Source organism: Mchenga conophoros, linkage group LG15, assembly GCF_057382185.1.
Source record: "Mchenga conophoros isolate Kocher_MC1m ecotype Shallow Benthic linkage group LG15, M_conophoros_male_GT1.1, whole genome shotgun sequence".
NCBI classification, from domain to species: Eukaryota; Metazoa; Chordata; class Actinopteri; order Cichliformes; family Cichlidae; genus Mchenga; species Mchenga conophoros.
Window position 1 is genome coordinate 33,768,318 of NC_140540.1, and position 20,107 is coordinate 33,788,424.

At 40.3% G+C, this 20,107-nt stretch overlaps 1 protein-coding gene across 1 annotated transcript; it reads left to right on the top strand.

The window, feature by feature from the left end:
- The first annotated feature begins 2,248 nt into the window (after window positions 1-2,248).
- On the top strand, window positions 2,249-19,943 carry slc35f1 (solute carrier family 35 member F1). Its single transcript, XM_085247226.1, has 8 exons — window positions 2,249-2,526; window positions 4,315-4,490; window positions 7,348-7,475; window positions 9,230-9,389; window positions 9,632-9,788; window positions 10,924-10,976; window positions 12,638-12,792; window positions 18,675-19,943. The coding sequence occupies exons 1-8, from the start codon at window positions 2,438-2,440 to the stop codon at window positions 18,906-18,908; spliced, it is 1,152 nt and encodes a 383-aa protein (XP_085103352.1). The 5' UTR covers window positions 2,249-2,437; the 3' UTR covers window positions 18,909-19,943.
- Window positions 19,944-20,107: the final 164 nt, after the last annotated feature.

Consider the following 20,107-nt stretch of genomic DNA (forward strand, 5'->3'; position numbering starts at 1 on the left):
TCTCTCTGTCTTTCACTCACACAGACACGCACACCACCACCATCAACTTTGCTAAATTGCTAATGAAAAACATTGATCAGGCAGCTGTGACTGAGCAGCAGTGTCGATCCAACTATTTTCACGGTTGTTGTGGTCGTGATCATTTTGTGATGCCACATCGAAAAGGCTCGGATGAGCTTTCCAAAGTTCTCCAAGTTGTGCCTCCGTCGCTTGTGTCCAGATCACACGCTGCACAGCCGTGCTGCTCCGTCTTTTACACCAACGTTTACGTGTTTGCGCGTGAGCAGTGAGCCCCTGTGGTGACACCCTCACGAGCGATTGATGATCGGGAGCTGGTCGTGAGGTGTTAATCACTTCTCGTTACCCCACGTATACTACACGACGCACGATGAAGGCCAAAATCGGTCCGATCACTCAAAAATCGGCTCAAAATGGGCCTAAAACCGCACAGTGTGAGCCCAGCGTTAGAGCAGCAATGTTTGTTCCCCCTCAGAGAAAGGGAAGAATGGGAAAAGGAAAACACCTGGCTGGAAAAAGTTAATATGGGCATGTGCAATGAATATCAGCGCTATGTGGCCAGAAGTGTGATAATATAACTTATTTTGTGTAATAAACAACTGCAAGGATAGATGATTACAACAAATAGATGACTAATACATAAAAGTAATACATAGATGAATAATGATGATGAGTTATGATGCGTAATCATGGGAACAAGCGGGTTTACAAACAGGAGCAGCTGATTAGCATTAGAAAAGCTGAAATAATACCTCAGCTGAAGCCAATTGTACTAAATGCACTAAATGTGCACTGTTACAAGAATATTTTTCTTTCTATTGTTTTCTATTATTTTAAGTTAAGCAGGACAGAGTTCTTTTAAAGAAAGATTTACTTATATTCTCAAAAGTTAAGCATGACAGGCTTCTGTTTAAGAAAGAGACCTGTTTTACTGTGTTAATGTTGTCATTTTGAGCTAAAAATAAATGGCTAAATGATCATTTGTTTCACATGTGTTCATATCACAAAGAATACACATCTACTTAAATCAAATTCAAGTCAAATGGTTAAAAAAATAATTTCACACACAAAAAAAGAGCTAGAAAATTCACCACACTGGGAAGGGTGAAGACAACTGGGTCGCCCGGCCCTGGCCACGAGGTGTCCCTTGTTTATTTTTCAGGGAGTTGGCAACCCTAGACTTGGCCTATGTTATCAATGAATGCTTCACATACCATCTGGAGATCACACCTGCTATTTTATTATTTCTCATCACAGTAATTTTACTTAGTAAAACTTGATAATGAATGCAATATTCTAACCTCACTCATAATGTAACAGCAGTCTGGCGAGGAAGGAGCGGCTAGCCGGTCCAGCGGGCATGTGGTGTGGAGGTTAGCCGGATAACACGGAGCCAGTCAGTTAAATTAAACAACAGACCTTTATTCCTTGTCAGCAACATAAGACCATACAAGCCAGGTCTCCACGGCTCTACACTGTCCGTACATACATGTGCGGGGATCGGTAGTCGCCGGTGCCAGGCCGTTACAACGGTGAGGTCTATCCTGAGAACAGAACACGAGCAGCATGTAATGGCTGCCGCTAACAACTCACACACCCCCTAGGAGACTCCCATAGCTACTACAATAGTAGGGCAACCCCCCCTAGTGGTGCTATAACCCAAAAGGGTTGTTACAATAAGTAAGTAATTCGTTACTGTTACGTCTCCAAGAAAGTAATCCCATTACTTTAAAAAAGTAATCAGATTATGCATTACTGTCCCATCTCTGCTCATAATACACTGAAACCCTTAGTAACTCTCTAGGGTTACATTCAATATAGAAACAGCTTTAGTGAAGGTTACAAATGATCTTGTGGACTCATCTCTGCCTGTCATGCTAGACCTCTGTGCAGTGATCGAAAGTTGATCACATTTTATTACAGCGATTAGCGCCAGCTGTAGGCATTAAAAGGTACCGGGCTATACTTGTTTGAATCATTTAATAGATCTAATATGATCACGGAGATGGAGAGTCCTCTTCACACATTATGGAATTCCACAGGGTCCCATGTCAGGACCAATTCAGTTTACATTATACACGCTTCCCTTATTAGAAGGCATATTTTCATTACTATGCAGATAACGAGCTCTGTCTGTCCACAAAGACGGATGACACACACCAATAACTTTTTAATAAATCTTAAAAGATTTATGCAGTTAGAGGTCAGCTCCTGGATGATCTCTAATTTTCTACTTCTAAATTCAGAAGTAGAAACAGCGTCGTTGCTTTTGTATCACCTGCGAAGTGCATTGCAACCTGTGCACTGCTGCCCGCGGGACGGAGACCAGTAGCTCCGCAGCTTCTCTGCCGACGCCCCTCCTTCTCCTCCGGTACTCCTCCGAGCACAATGCGCTGATATCCGCACGCTCGGTAAAAGAATGATTTCTTTTGTGTCGACAGTACAGGGTGTTCCCAGAGATACGGGCACCGCAAGCCTTTACCAGCGGATCAGAAAGGTCTTGACGAGGTAAGATGATCGTGATGGCGCTGAACAATTTACATTCACTCTGCGCTCCAAACACAGGCTCTCCATCACACCCGTCAGATTCTGCTGCATACTGAGCAACAGATGTCATCGTAGCATCGTGCAAAGAGCTGTGTGTGTGGAGGGTAAAGCATTCGAGAAGGAGCGTTAATACATTTATAATACATTTCGTTTTATGTTGGTGTCCAGGGCTAGACAAGTTGTGTTGGGTCGGTGTCTGCTGCCGTGCTGCGTTTATCTTTCCGCTAAATTGCTGCTGTCCAGTCCCCGTGTCTGCTAAAGCCTCCGTCACCTCTACTCATTGGCCTCACTCACTGCATCCTTCAAACTCCCTTTGTATTTGCCTACTACATGCCTACCAATACCAATATGTAGGACTGCTCGCTTCCATTTTCGAAACATCTCCAAAATTATAAATATCCCTGTTCACAGTGACGCTGAAAAACTAGTAGATGGATTTATTATTTTTAGGCATGATTACTGTAATTCGTTATTATTAGAATGTCCTAAAAAACTCCCTGGAAAGCCTTCAGTTAATCCAAAATGCTGCAGCGAGAGTACTGACAGGGACTAGAAAGAGAAAGCATATTTCTCCTATATTGGTGTCGTCTATTAGCTTAAACTAGCTCGAATTTATATGTGCAACACATCAACGTTTCAGCTGTGAAAACAACGTGACAAAGTGAAAGAGTCACTTGTAGTAACCTACAGAAAGGCTTAAGTTGATCCTTCTTTTGCAAGATGCGGAAAGTAATCGAATGGGTTCAATAGGTTCTTCCTTTTCTCATGTCCCACATCTCCACCAAGTTTAATCAACATCCTCTTGGTAATTATTGCACAAATAGTTATTTCTGTCTTGGTGGAGGAGGACCATTTCAGTTTTACATAGCTTTATGGTAAGTTCAATTCTAATTCTATTCTATTCTACTTCTAATTTTTAGCTGCCTTCCTTGTACTGTTTTGATTCATTCTCTGTCATTCCAACAGTGGACAACCTTATCAGACACAAACAGTAAGATATCAAGTGATGATCATTTTTGGTTTCCATGGCCGAGCAGCTACATTTAAGCATTACATCACTAAGTACAATATAAAGCATTGGATGCAGTGGTTGGTGTAAACTGGGTATTATGGTCTGGGGTTGTTTTTACAAGCTCCAGTGAAAGGAATTCTTGTTTGTTTCAAACAAACTATTTTGTCTGTTTTTGTCTATTTGTTTCTACCTCCCCACCTGTTGTATTTTTTTTTTATTGTTTTGGTGTCTTGCCTGTCTTGCCTTAGACATCATTGTACTATTCCACATATAATGTAATGTCTGAAATAAAACAAAAACAAACAAACAAACAAACAGATAAAAGATTCACATGAACAAGAGGAGCCTATAGAGATTCTGTATAGCTGTTGTTGCAAAGGCAAAATGTGTTCGGCACCACCGTGCACTCAGATCACAATACTGACTGCAGGACAGGTTTTCTTTTTAAAAAAAGTTCACATACTTGTGAAGGCGGACAAGCGTATACTTTTGACAAAATATTGTGGGTCACTGTGTGCTTCTTGGTACATTCAAGTACTCCTGGTGGCCAAAAACGGTTATTGCATTAGTAAGTATGATTTCAGGTATTTAATTTTATAAGTCATCTCTTATGACAGAGAATGATGTAACAAGCAGAGAACGTTAGAGTATATTATTGCCTTATGATTATAATAATCCTTGCCATTCATGCTCAGTCATAAAACTGACTTTTTGTCCGTGTGTGCTGTCCTCCACAGGGACCTGCTGGTGACCTTGGCCCTGGGTCAGGTCCTGTCCTTGTTAATTTGCGCTTTAGGTCTGACAAGCAAATACCTGGCGAATGACTTTCACGCTAACACTCCAGTGTTTCAGAGCTTCCTCAACTACATCCTGCTGTTTCTGGTGTACACTACCACGTTGGCAGTCAAGCAAGGTAAAGCCACAAGCTAAGATGTGTGAGTGCATAAATCAATATCAATATTCTATCTAGCTATCTAATTATAATAAGAATGATAATAATGAAGATGAGGCAACTGTCTATGTCAATGAATACCAGGGTCTATACAGTCTTTTTTGTGTTGACTTTTAATTCATGTTCAGTTTGAGTACCATCAGGCCTGTTTTATGTTTTGTTTTTATGTTAATATTGTCACAGCCTGCGGAGACAGACTGTGTGGAGTGTGTGAGGAGGACCCAGGTGGAGACACAGATGAGGAACCAAAACTAAACTTGAACAAAAAGCAAGCCTTTATTTTGGGGCTGAAACTCACAAACATAAGACAAGGCAAAATGAGAGAAAACCGAAATTTACACTGGGCAAATTTTAACTATGACTTTAAACTATGATTCTCACTATGATTTTTAACAAGATAACTATGAAAACTGTGAGATGATGTGGGTAGCACAGACACAAGACACTGAAGTCAAGAAGACAGAGGGCTTAAATACACAAACGAGGAGATCAATGGAAGTGGAGACACATGAGGAAACAGCTGACTAGAATGAACCTAATGACACCATGGAACACAAGACCCCTTCAAAATACAACAGGAACTATAAATAGGACGCAGACGTGACATCAGCTTGACAACATGAACCACGCAGACATGAGACATGACAGACAGACACACTAACCAATATGGGAGACTTAAACACAGGGGTGGGACATAAGGGGAACGTGATAAGCCATGAACTTACACTGTAACCTAGGCATGACAGAATTTAACCAGATAAGCTGAAATGAAACTAGATTCGCAAATAAATACCAAAATGAAGAGCAGGGATCCAAGCACAGAACCTTGAGGCACATCTTGGTTAACTGGAGTAGACGTGTAACAGACTGGGTGGCTGTAGCTCAGGCGGTAGAGCAGGTCATCTGCTAATTGGTTGTTCAAACCCTCCAGTCTGAATCCTAAATATCCTTGGGCAAGATACTAACCCCAAGTTGCACTCCGATGCATCCACTGGAGTATGAATGTGTGCCAATGTTAGTTAGAAAGCACTTGTATAAAGTGCTTTCTAACTAACTGTCTGTGCAGTCAGCAAATATGCACTTTCATATTTGCTGACTGCAGGTTTCTCCAACTGTATATGGAGTAGAAAAGTGCTTTATGTCCATTTACTGTTCACAAACTATTGTGTGTTGGAGAGATAGGACTGAAAGCAAGAGAGTAAAGCACCGGTTAGTTAGATGAGAAACCGGTGTTGAAGGCTAGAGAAAGGTCCAGGAGGATGAGGATGCTGAGTTAGAGGTTAGTGGTCAGAGTCCACTCCAATAAGAGTGGACATTAGTTATTTTGATGAGAGCCACTCATTTAGCTTGGGAGTCACTTCACCGAGCGCTTCGATTACCACTGGGATCACTGTTACCTTCACCCTCCACATCTTCTTGAGCTCTTCGCTGAGCCCTTGTTACTTCTCAAGCTTCTCATGTTCCTTCATGCCTTCCTTCTGTATTGCTACATCTATCACTAAGGCCGTCTTCTTCTGCTTGTCCAACACTATGTCGGGTTGGTTAGCCACCACCATTTTGTCCGTCTGTATCTGGAAGCCCCTCGGTCATTCTCCACCACCCTTGGGGGAGTTTGCCATTTTGACCTCGGAACTTCCAGGCCATATTCGGCACAGATGTTTCTGTATACTATGCCGGCCACTTGGTTATGGTGTTCCATGTATGCCCTGTCTGCTAGCATCTTGCACCCTGCTGTTATGTGCTGGATTGTCTCGGGGACATCTTTACACAGTCTGCGCCTCGGGTCTTGCCTGGTGTGATAGACCCCAGCCTCTATGGATCTTGTGCTCAGAGCTTCTGACTACCTTCCCCTCTTTTTGTTATCATCTGACTACACTTCTCCAGTCTGAACTACATTCCGATGTCATTGCTGTATATCCTGGTGGTGTGGATCAGTGAATCGATGTCTTGTTCACTCTTGGCATACAGCTTAATGTCATCCATGTAGAGGAGGTGACTGACAACTGCTCCATTCCATAGTCGGTATCCATAGCCAGTGTTGTTAATGAACTCACTGAGGGGGTTCAGGCCTATGCAGAACAGCAGTGGGGACAGAGCATCTTCTTGGTACATCCTGCACTTGATGGCGACTTGTGCTATGACTTTGAAGTTGGCCTCTAGTGTTGTCTGCCACGTCCCCATTGAGTCCCTGATGAAGACTCTTAGGGTCCTGTTGATCTTTCACATTGATGTGAAAGACTCACTGTCACTTGTTGCAAACTTCTGTGTTGCAAGATCCTAACTTTATTTGATAATGACAAAGTTGTGGAAATGACTTTCATATTTGATCTTATGGTATAAACTACTTGCACAATTTTCACGAAATATAAACAGAAAATAATATTTTTGGCTGACTGACTAAATAGGACATTTGTAACTTTGTGTGTGTGTGTGTGTGTACACAATGTTTACATATATTTGTGGGGACCAAAAATTTGAATATTACTAAACTTGTGGGGACCAGTAGCCCTTATGGGGACAAAATGCCTGTCCCCAAGAGTTTGAAGTCTTTTTGACACTCAAAATGTGGTTTTAGTATCAGGGTTACAATACGTTTATGGTTAGGTTTAGGCTAAGCAGTTAGGGTTATCCTTCATTTGTGATGGTTAGGGTAAGATGCTAGGGAAAGCATTAGATGTCCCCACTAAGATATGAAAACACGATTTTGTGTGTGAGTGTGTGTGTGCACATGTGCTGTAATGGAGTGAATTCTTGTCCCTATGTTTGGAATACTGTTGTGAGATTCTTTCCTTTTGTCCCTTTCTATGTTTCTCACCAGGGGAAGGGAACTTGCTGGCCATTCTAATGCAGCGCTGGTGGAAATACATGATTCTGGGTGTCATAGACATTGAGGCCAACTATTTGGTCCTTAGGGCTTACCAGTACACTACACTGTCCAGTGTACAGGTTGGTATGTGTGAGTGCTTCTGTGCGTGTTTGCAGACATTACATCAAAGCCAGCTGTCCTCATAGTACCCATAGAGTTTTTGTGAAGTCTGACAAAATAATGTTGATGTTTATGGTACAAAGCTTGTTTGAGGTTTTTTGTTTTTTTTTTTTAAATAAAAAAGCCCTTGAGTTCCATTATGGAAAATCAGTGAAGAATCAGGATACCTTGACTTCTGCTTCGCCAGTGTGGCATGGTGGTGCCATGCTAGGTGTTGCTGCATCAGAGCAAGCAGGTCCTTGGTTGGATATGTGGGATTTGCAGTTCAGAATTTAGTTACTCTGGCTTCCTCCCACATTTCAAAGAAATGCATGTCTTTGAATTTCAAAGACATGCATGTCTTTGAAATGTAATAAGTGAATTTAAATTAGCACAGGGTGCAAGGTATGTAAAGTGCTTAAAGTGTATAGAATAAAGTAGGGCTGGGTGATGAGAGGAAAATCTAATATCAAGATATTTTTTGGCCCTCTCATGATACACGATATATATTGCGATATGTTTACGCGACTCAGGAGGGGAAAGTGGTGCTCTACCTGCACTGTGTATAGTGCGAGTGGAGCACTGCCGACTTCAGTTGAATTCAATTTTATTTATACAGCACCAAATCACAACAACAGTTGCTTCAAGGTGCTTTATATTGTAAGGTAGATCCTACAATAATGCATACAGGGAAAAACCCAACAATCATATGACCTCCTATGAGCAAGCACTTTGGCGACAGTGAGAGGGAAAAACTCCCTTTTAACAGGAAGACACCTCCAGCAGAACCAGGCTCAGGGAGGGGCGGCCATCTGCCGAGACTGGTTCTGGAGAGGGAAAGAAGACAAGAAAAATCATATGCTGCGGAAGAGAGCCAGAGATAATAAAAGTATGATTCAATGATGGGTGATGTGAAGGAGATGTGAAGGAGAGTCCGTAGTTGGATACAGGAGGAACAATGCGGCTTTCATCCTGGTCGTGGAACACTGGACAAGCTGCTTTGTGGACTTGTGGAAGGCATTAGACTATGTCCCTGGTAGTGTCCTGTGGGAGGTGCTTCAGGAGTATGGGGTGTCATAAATGGAAACTTTAACGGCCTTTGAGCCTGTTACCAGCTTAGGTGGGTTGCCGAACTGGCGGTGAGGTGACAGTGAAGTTGGCCATAAATAGCCTCCATTGATTGTCCAGATCTAACTCTAGGTGCGCTGTCCAGTTGAGAGAATGGTAGGCCCGCCCCAAGGTGGTTACAGGAGGCAGGGATCCACACCAGCTACACCCACCTGCTCAAATGGACACTTCTCTGCTTAGGCTGCTGCTCCCACGACCCAGATCCGGATAAGCGGAAGAAGATGGATGGATGAATAATTATTCCTGCAGTCTTACTATTTATATTATATTCCTGCAGTTTGTGTGGGTCACCCACAATTTCATTGTACATCTACAATGACAATAAAGGGCTATTCTGTTCTATTCTATTTGATTATTAATCTTTGGGTCTCTTAAACATTAAATTGGTATCCTCTGACAGTGATGCGGATCTAATCTGCATTGACAGACCACTAGGAACTCTACTGAAATCACTTATTGCATTGTTTAGAATACACAGTAATGGAGCCACTAGTCAACAGTAACAAAAAGATAAGTCTGATTAGAATGAAACAACACTTCCGGTGTGAACGAAAAAGAAATCATCAACCTGTTTATTTTTTTCTCTGTGCACGATTCTTTCTCTCAGCTCTTAGACTGTTTTGTCATCCCAGTGGTATTGCTGCTGTCCTGGTTCTTTCTCCTAGTGAGATACAAGACTGTCCATTTTGTCGGGACAGGTCTATGTTTGCTTGGCATTGGCTGCATTGTAGGAGCTGACATTCTTCTTGGTGGACAGCAAGGCTTTGGCAAGTACCAAGTACACACTGTCAAGTACACATAAATACTTAAAAGATGACACTCAACAAATTTACATTTGATTGCAAGCAGCTCATCAAGGCACAGATCCACTGGTAATTTGATATGATAAAGAATGCATTATTGTGGCCCACTAAGGGTGCATGCATGTGTGGGTGCTGTGAGTTTGTTGGGGTCTCTTGGTCATTTGTGAGTGTTGATTCCTCCTCTCTTTCTTCCTGAATCTTTCCAGGAGAGCAGAAGCTGTTTGGGAATCTGCTAGTTCTGGGAGGAGCTATGCTGTACGGAATATCCAATGTATGCGAAGAGTTTATTGTAAAGAACTTGAGTCGTGTTGAATTCCTGGGCATGTTGGGACTATTTGGATCCTTCTTCAGCGGCATTCAGCTGTGAGTTTGTGTGGAGGAGAAACATGCTTCATAAATGCAAGTGGTCAAAATTTAATAAGTAACAAGCTAGGTATATTTAGCACAGTTTTGATGTAGTTTTCTTTAATTTCTAAATTTAAATTTAAATTTAATCAAATTTTAGACATATTGTACTTTTAACTGAACTATGTGTATTTTACAGCATTTGTTATTAGCCTTTAAGAGAATACATTTTACCTTTAAAAAATTAAGTATTAATGCATAATGATAACACAGGTACATTACAGGTACAAATGGTGAGAGGATGTAAGAACAACACTTTCTGAATGTAACTTATAGGTAGGCTCAGGTATTTTAGACAAATTTTCACCAGGAAATGAAATCTAAAACTTTGAGGCACATGGACTAGTTCTTATATAGAACTTCTTTTACTCCACCTGAGCACTCAAGCCAGTTTATACAACTTAACTTATTCACCCATTCACACAAGCACTTTTTTAATGTGTTTTCTAAGTAAGTGCTTTCTATCTAACATTCATACTCCAGTATATGCATTGGAGAGAGCAACTTGGGGTTAGCATCTTCCCAAGTATATATGGCATGCACAATAGAGCAGCCAGGAATCAAACCACCAAACCTTCCAGTTGGTATGCAGATTACCTGCTCTCCCTCCTGAGCTACAACCACCCCATTTATCTGCAATTTGAACCTTTACACAAAAAGCGAAACACCACTGAAAGTGTCTTGATGCATGCTCAATCATCCAGGTAAGGAAATCCCAAAAGGTTCATTCTGTTCATTTGAACATAGTGTTTTCAGTGGGAGAAACGTTTTGTCACTCATCCAAGTGACTTCTTCAGTCTCTGCTGACTGCAGGTTTCTCCAACTGTATAATGAGTACATTTGTATAATGACTGAAACTAGCACCACTGGCAAACAATGGGCCATGAGGTCAGTTTCTTGATCATTAATATGCAAATTGTTATGTTACGTCCAGATGAACAGAATCAACTTTTTTGGGACCACTGAAAGTGGTTTTGGCCATACTAAACTAGAATAAACATTCTTTGTCCACTGTGCACCAAGACCCTAAAGGAACTCTGGTTCTGTAAAAATAAGCCAGTGCTATTAAATCTCTGTGTATGCTTTGTTGCAGGGCTATCATGGAACACAAAGAGCTTCTAAGAGTATCCTGGAACTGGCAGATAGGTGACTCTGAACACACACACACACACACACACACACACACACACACACACACACACACACACACACACACACACACACACACACACACACACACACACACAACTCTGTGTGTGTGTGTGTGTGTACAGGTGGAACAATGCAGTTTAAGTCCTGGTCATGGAACACTGGACCAGCTCTTTATCCTCTTGGGGATACTCGAGGGTGCATGGGAGTTTGCCCAACCAGTCTACATGTGTTTTGTGGACTTGGAGAAGGCATTCGACCATGTACCTCGGGATGTCCTGCGGGGAGTGCTCCGGGAGTATGGGGTGTCTGGCCCATTGCTACGGGCCATTCAGTCCTTATACGACCGCTTTCGAAGAGCTTGGTCCGCATAGCCAGCAATAAGTCGGACTTGTTCCTGGTGGGTGATGGGCTCCGCCAGGGCTGCCCTTTGTCACCGATTCTGTTCACTATTTTTATGGACAGAATTTCTAGGCGTAGCCAAGTGGTGGAAGGCTTTCACTTTCTCAGGATCTCATCTCTGCTTTTTGCAGATGATGTGGCTTTTTGCAGAGATGCTGACCTACAGCATCTCTGTATTGACCTAGAGGTCAATGAAAATGCAGTTAATGCATTTACTCACACTTCCAAGCACATGGGTCCTCGTATTGAAGTATGTAATGAAGCTCATCACTTAGGAAAACATGGGAAACCATCACTCAAGGATAAAAAGTCAAAGCATTTGTTTCTCAAACTTTATCAGACTTTCTCAAGCTTTCTCACAAATAAGACTTCAAAGATTTGCACGCTCTTCAGCTCCCTTCTGTAAGTGACAGAGTCAGAGATGGAACCAGTGTGCTTTATCAAGGGATGGGCTTCTGAGAAGAAATTTTCAAGCTACATGCTTGCATTATAAGGTAGCCCTCTCTAGTGGCTGCTGCCAGTCACACAAGATGGCATTTTGATGGTAGGTACATCAGCCATAAAAGAGGAGGCAAAACACCCTGAAACCTCTCATTCTCAGATCTGCTCACATGGATCTTGGTCAAAGTGGCAGGAATCACATTCAAGTTAGTTCAATTCAACTGTATATGTGTATAGAGACTATTTACAAAAGTCCCTTAAGGCACTTCATTTTAAGATAAAGACCACATAGTATTGGAATCAGACAACCCCCTATGAGCAAGCACTTAGAGACTCTGTGAAGAAAAAACTCCCTTGTAATAGAAAGAAACCTCTAGTAGAATCAGGCTAGAATTTAAATATAGATCACATTGAGGCACCTGTTGTTGTGATTTGGTTCAATATAAATACAACTGAACTAAAATGAAAAATATTGGAGAAGTACCCTGTTCACTTACAAAAAGACACAAAATGTGTTAGGAAATCCCATAAAAGTTTTTTGCCTTGGTTTGTCTGGAGAAAAGGGCTTGTGACTATGCCTCAGTATGTAAAAAATGTTGGTACACAAATGTGTTTTTCTGCATCTCTACAGTGTAGGTTGGGAATGAAGAGTTAGCAATAACTCATAGCATGATCCATAAGATCACAATAACCACTTTTATGGTAAATGGTACATAGACTGGTTCTTATATAGAGTTTCTCTACTGTATTTGAGCACTTTATAATGAAATAAAAGTAAATCCTATTAAAAACGATACCTCTTTGTGTGTTCACAGGTCTTCTTTATGTTGGTTTCAGTGCCTTCATGTTTGGCCTTTACAGCTTCATGCCTGTTGTGATGAAGAGGACTAGTGCCACCTCAGTCAATCTGTCTCTGCTCACAGCTGACCTTTACAGTCTCTTCTGTGGCCTCTTTCTCTTTCACTACAAGGTAATCAACTGCCAGGAATCATTTATGTGATGATGTGCAGTTTAAAAGATATATATATAAGAGTAAAGCACTATTTAGTTTGACTAGACTAATTGATTTAGTTGATTAAAACTAAAATAACTGAACTGCATTGTGGTATAAATGATGTACACTGTTGTGACTTATGAAAATGCTAATGATACTTGTGGCACTTAGAAATATTTTTTTGCTCATAAAAAGTGATATAAAGTTAAGAATGGATGAGGTGAACACAAAAAGGCAAGAGCTATGCTGGCAGGCAGGTGGCACAGGTCTGATGGTGGAGGGTGAGTGGGTTTGGTGACATGGGCAGCAGGACATTCACACAGGCTCCAGAAGTAATACAAGGAAAACGGAGTTTATCTTTACTGTATTCGGTGATGCTATAATGAGAAATGTATCTTCAAAGCTGAGAACTTGAGATGTGTTGTAAAAATTTGTCAAAGCATATTTTAAAATGCCACCTAAGAGTTTAAACTGAGCAGATTTTCTGGAAACTGTTTTCTTACAACCTTAGAAAAAAAAAAAAAAAATTTTATAGTAAATTTTTATCGGAAGTCTCGTAACTGACGGTCTTTATGCCACATTTATTTACGTTGTAGCTTAGTTGTAGCATATAAGAAACTATCAATAGCTTAGTTGCCATTAACCATGTCCACTAGAAGGGAAAACAGGTAATCCCAAAACTGGGAGCTGAAATGCTTAAATACTGCCTTTAGAGAGTTTATTTGTCAGATGATTGTTTTAGCACAGTATAGGGGGTAAAATAAGTATTGAACGCTTCATCTATGTTCTTAGTAAATATATTTTTAATGGTGCTATTGACATGAAATATCACTAGATGTCGGTAACAACCCATACAATCCACACATGAAAAGAAGTCAAGACATTGTATATGACCTCAAAAACGCCATCCCAACACCGAAGTTTGGAGGTGGGAACCTCATGATGTGGGGCTGTTTTTCAGCATAGAGCACTGGTATGCTTCATGTAATTGAAGAAAACATGTATTGAGACGATCATGATAAAAAGCTGCTGCCATCTACCAGGATGATGATGATAAAATGAAGGTGGATGTATAAGCAAGAGAATGATCGCAAATACACAAAGTGTGGAGCATGAAATTGTCTAAAATGTCTTGGTATGCTGAACTATTAAGAGTTCCTGGGAACTAAGGGGCTAAGCTCACTTCCTGAAAAACACCCCCACACCATATTTCAATTCAATTCAATCTTATTTATATAGCACCAAAACACAACAGCAGTTGCCTCGAGGTGCTTAATATTTTAAAGTAAAGACCCTACAATAATGTAGAGAAAATCCCAACAATCAGATGACCTCCTATGAGCAAGCACTTTGGTGGCAGTGGAAAGAAAAGCTTTTAACCTCCAGAAAGAAACTTCCACCAGAAGCAAGCTTAGGAAGGTCATCTGCTGCAACTTATAGAGGTGAGAAAGACGGGACAAAAAAATGCTGTGGAAGGGAGAAAGAGATGAATAATAATGCTTAATTAAATGCAGAGTGGTGTATAAACACATAGTGAGTGACAAGGGTTGAGAGAAGGAGAAATACTGGGCCTATGGCGCAATCACTAAGGGAGGATTCAGGGATACCTGGTCCAGCCCTAACTATAAGCTTTGTCAAAAAGGAAAGTCTTTAGCCTAATCTTAAGTTAGAGATAGTGTCTGTCTTCCAAATCCAAGCTGGGAGGTAGTTTCATAGAAGAGGGGCCTGAAAGAAGGCTCTGCCTCCCATTCTATGTTTAAATACCCTAGGAACAACAAGTAAGTTTCCAGTGTGAGAGTGATTGGGGCTGTTGGGGTGATATGGTACTATGAGGTACCTAAGGTATTTAAGATAACATGAGGTCTGATTTTGGTCAAAATCTTTTGACTTATTTGAGCTACACTGCCAGTCAATTTGTCCAGTTTGTTATTGAAAATTATCCAGTTTAATGTCTGATTGAACTCTGAAAGGAAAGCACAGTACAAATAAGTATTCTAAACTGTTGACTCGTCAAAGTAGCCACCCTTGCAGATATAACAGCTGAACACACCTGTGGCATTCTTTCTACAATACAATCAAATATTTGTCAGAAAGTTCTTCCCATATCTGGTTTTTTTTTTGTTTTTTTTTCAAGTTTTCAAGTCAAGTTGGCTTTATTGTCACTTCAACCATATACAGTTAGTACACAGTGAATCGAAACAACGTTCCTCCAGGACCAAGCTGCTACATGCAACATAAATTTACAACATAAATAAACAGAAAACACTAAACTAGCTAACTAAGAGGCCTAGTTAGCTGGCTAGCAGAGACAAGACAGACTGACCTAACATGAATTACAACATAAATTAACAAAAACTAACTATCTAACTATCTAAGGAAGACTGTTGCACAAGTTCCCATAAATGTGTGGCACTTGTAGGTTACTTTGCTTTCACTCTTTTGTCCACCTTGATGGGGTTTAAGTCTGGAGACTGTGCTGGCCATTCCATGTTTTCAAGCTTACCATCTTGTTCTTTTTTCTGTTGTGGTTTATCAGTTGTGGCTTTGGGTCTGTCAGACCTCTTCCTGTCAGAGTGTTCAGAGTGAAAGGTTGGAACAGCTGTAGGAATTAGTATGAACAGCTTTCAAGGCTTGATGAGCCTCTATTGCTGCAGAACAGCTTTAAATTGTTAACCCATTTTGTGTTCCCTGAAAAAGGCATTTTTGTATAATTCTGAAATAAACATTATCTTTCAGTTTTTGGTAACCTTACCTTTTTTAACCTCTGGCAGTTCACCACTTACCCATTCATTAGACTTGAACGACTTGAATTGTAAGAAATAACTGGAAAAATTGGGGTGTTCTGAACCTTTTGACCTGTAGTGTACCTTACTAAGTACTGATGTACTAAAGAGAGGACATCCTATGCTTTCCATTGATATGTCATGTGTTTTTTGGTGGGTACTTTTAGTTCCCCAGAGGAAGGAAAACACAAAAAAAAAAATTCAATGGGAAGATTCTACTAGTTATTACTAGTTAATGTTAAAGCTCAACAGAGCTAAGTTATCTTTTTCAGAGGAGCCAGAGTATCCAGGGTCATACTGACCAAAGATGTAACATTATTAACGAGATAATCGACCACTGTGGGAGTAGAATTTAGCTAGCTGCTCTCTGTGTTGGTATATAACATTGAAGAGAACGGTGGAGGAATTCTTTCCGTACTTACCAGACTTTCAAAAAGACATCTACTCTGATATTCCCCTACTGCTGTGTAAGCCATTAATCTAAATTTAAATGTTATTAGGAAATGATCAGACAAGAAAGGGTTTTCTGGAAACACTTTTAAACGTAAAGTTTCTATGCAATATATTAAAACAAGATCTAGAGTGTGATTAAAGTGGTGGTGGGTTCTTTTAAATTTTGAGAGAAGCCAATTGAGTCTAATAACAGATTAAATGCAATGTTTATGCTGTTATTTTCAGCATCTACATGGTTGTTAAAATCACCCACAATATAATTATTTTATCTGAACTGAAAACTAAATCAGTAAGGGCTAGGGTGGACAATAGATAACAAATAAAACTGTTTTTTGAGTTTTCCAGTTAGGGTGAAGAAGGCTAAGCATCAGGCTTTTAAATGAATTAAAACTCTGTCTGGGTCTTTGGTTGATTAATAAGCAGGAGTGGAATATTGCGGCTGCTGCTCGTCCTCCTCGTCTTGTGCTTTGAGGATTCTGAGCTAGTATAACTCAGGGGTGTTGATTCATTTGACCAGTTTTCTGTAACGCAGGGTACATCAATATGCTGATCAATTATTAAATTGTTTTCTAGCCTGGGCTCAGAAAGACAGACCTAATGCTTAATGATCCACATTTAACAGTTTTACTCGTTGGTGCAGTTATAGATACTAAATTGGTCTTTCTTTGTGATTTGTTTATGTTTAAGTTGTCTTTTGCTGAGTTTTGGTTTGTTTTTTGTTGGACTGGGAGCAGATACAGTCTCTAAGGGGATGGGTTTTTGGGGAGATAACGGGAGGAGAGAAGCTGCATAGAGGCTTTTAGCACTGCAACTCTGCTTCCTGGTCCCAGCTCTGGATAGTCATCTTTTGGGGGCTTTAATACATTTCTAGAAATGAGAGCTGCTCCATCCAAAGTGGGATGGATGCTGTCTTCCATGCTAAGATCAGGTTTTCCCCTGAAAGTTTCCCAATTATCTATAAAGCTCACATCATTTTTTGGACACCACTCAGACAGCCAGCAATTTAAGGAAAATATGTGACTAAACATGTCATTCCTGGTTCGACTGAGGAGGGGACGAGAGAAAACTACATCTACGTCTGACATTGTTTTGGTAAAGTTACACACTGGTTCAACATTAATTTTACTGACCTCCGATTGATGTATCTAGGTTTTAATTGCTGCCGATGTGAATTAGAATTTTACCAAATCTGTTTATCTTTAGCCAGCAATTTCAGGGTTCATTGAATGTCCCTGCTCTGGCCTTTGGAAGACATGGTGTTTGTAACGACACGTTTCTCAAAACAGAATGATCCAAACCAGAGTTTGTTCCTTGGCGGGTGTGCCACAGAGTGGGGAAAAATTTTAGATGTGAATGGTTGGTGTACTAGGGGTTTCTGTGTAGGACTACTTGGACTAAGGTGCAGGAGGGACAGTTGAAGACACTGTACTGCTAGTAAGTTGGCTAAAAGCTAAGCTAATGTAATGAATCCCTAAAGACACGGTGAATGAATACTGTAAATATAATTAGCCAGTTATTCAACAAAGAGTGTGCTTTGAATAAAGCTTTGGGACACTAGGAAATAAGTCATTTTCCAACAGTTTTTACTTAAATGGGCTACACAGATAAGCTACACCATTGTGTAACAGGAACAGGAAGTGATACTGTTCCCAACACTGGACCAACACCGAGTGAGAATGCCACCACCCTCGACCAAACCTTGGCACAGTACAGTCAGATCTTTCTCCTGGTAACCACCAACCCAAATTCATCTATCCGATTGCCAGATAGAAAAGCGAGATTCGTCACTCCAGAGAAAATGCCTTCACTCCAGAGAACAAGCCTTCCTTTCACTGCCTGCACTGAAGTCCAGTTGTCCAGCATGCTTTACACGACTGCATGCAGGTTTTGCATTGCGTTTGGTGGTGTAAGGCTGGATGCAGCTGCACAGGAATCTGTTCTTGAGCTAATCTGAAGATCACATGAAGTTTGGAGGTCTGTAGTGATTGACTGTGCAGAATTTGGTGACCTCTGCTCACTATATGCATCAGCATCTGCTGACACCACCAATTTGTGAATAAGTTACCGTCTTCCCCAGTCACTTCCAAGTTGTTATAATACCACTTACACTTGACTTTGGAATATTTAGTAGCAAGGAGATTTCAGAACTAGACTTGTCGCATAGGTAGCATCCTACCATGGCACCACACTGGAATTCACCGAGTTCCTGAGAGTGACCCATTCTCTCACAAATGTTTGTAGAAGCAGTGGCCATGAAAGCACCGTAAGTGGGACACTTGAATTTGGTGATTTGGATTGGTGAGTGAATACTTTTGGCAATATAGTGTTAATACCAGCAGCAGAGATCTCACTTTGACACTGCCTTCTTGGATAATACTGATTCCCTACATTTTCTACCATGCACTATCAAATAAAGACAAATATAATAGATTTTTATGAGACTTTAAATAAGATTTAAATAAAAGACAAGTCAGGACAACCAATCCCGATGAACTGTTATTAATCAGCATTATCCTAAAAGAAATGTGCATCTTTACATTAGTTTTAGAATAGGTTGAAAATAAAATATTGCATGTATGCATATATTGAACGTCACATGATAGCTCTGTCTCTGTGTTTCAGTTCTCGGGTCTCTATCTGTTGTCATTCTTCATTATTATCTTGGGCCTGGTTTTTTACTCCTCCTCGTCAACCTATGTGGTCCAGGACCCACGAGTCTACAAGCAATTCAGAAACAAAGACAATCAAACACCATATGAACCACCTCCACTTTGCCCTAGAGTCTTGGAGCCCACTGTCATCTACACTACCCTGAGCCCTGAGCAAGGAGACGAGTTTCCTGTTAAAGTAGCCTAAGAACTGGGACAGAGTTAAGTGCATTAGCCTGATAAACTTGTGAGTCAGGTGCAACCCCCAGGTTTCCCTTGTATACAAATGAATAGTGCTAGGCTTTGCCCAATCTGGTAAGCAGGATAGCTGGGATCACCCAGGTAAGTCATGGTATTCATTTTATGGTCTGAATGGAGAAATGTCTCCATGCTCATAAACACAAATTCATTTAGCTACATATTGTATGTACTGAGAAATGACTGACCAGAATGTAATTTAAACACATAGCAATGTGAGTTGAGTTCACGGTCATCAAAGACTGTGCATAGAGTATAGTAGCTGTATATGATGATGTAAAGAGATGGTATTGTAATTTTTATGTTATCACGTATTTCTTCTAATATTTGCAAGAGGATATTGTATGGATGTAAACTATCGTCTGCCCAATATTGCTCTTATTTCAAAGAAAGAAGTTCAATAAATTTACAAAAATAAGTGCACATTGTATATAATAAGAAGGATTCTCTGTAGGATCTGATTGTTTGCAGGCTGAAAGAAGGATAACTATATTCTAATGCCCTGTTTTCCACAGTGTAAGTATTAGTGAGGCGTGAAAGAGATTTCAAATTCAGTGTTATATTTGTCATAGGCCCTAGAATGTTGAATTCAGGATCCAGCAGATGTTTGTGAGGTACATTTTGGTTTTTCAAGAGATGCATTCAGAGGAGTCATGTATCATCTGGACTGCTGTTACAGCTGTATGCTGTTTTGAAAAATACAGGTCATTGTTCAAAATGTTTTTGTTGGTTGCTTTGAAAAAAAAATGTACAGTACATACAGTGAGATCAACCTTAACTGAGTTTTATTTATCGGACACGGTTTTTATGTATAAATAATTGTATGCAATTGGAACATAAAAAACGAAGGTTGACAAAACATAACTTAATTGCGTGCAACCAATGTACATTTTTTTTATGTTAATCCCACAGGTAATTTTTTTCAGTGTACTCTAGTGGTGTACATGACAGATGATTCATTTCAAATAATAAAATATAAAAGATGTCCATTTGTTGGTGTTCATAATTCTATTTTTCACATCCCAAATTTCCTAAAAATAATTAGAAAACCATTTCTGAAATGCACTTACTCAGTAGAAACAATAATACAGACATAATACTGCTGAATACTGACTGACATTTTTAACAATATGTTGCGTTACTACTGAG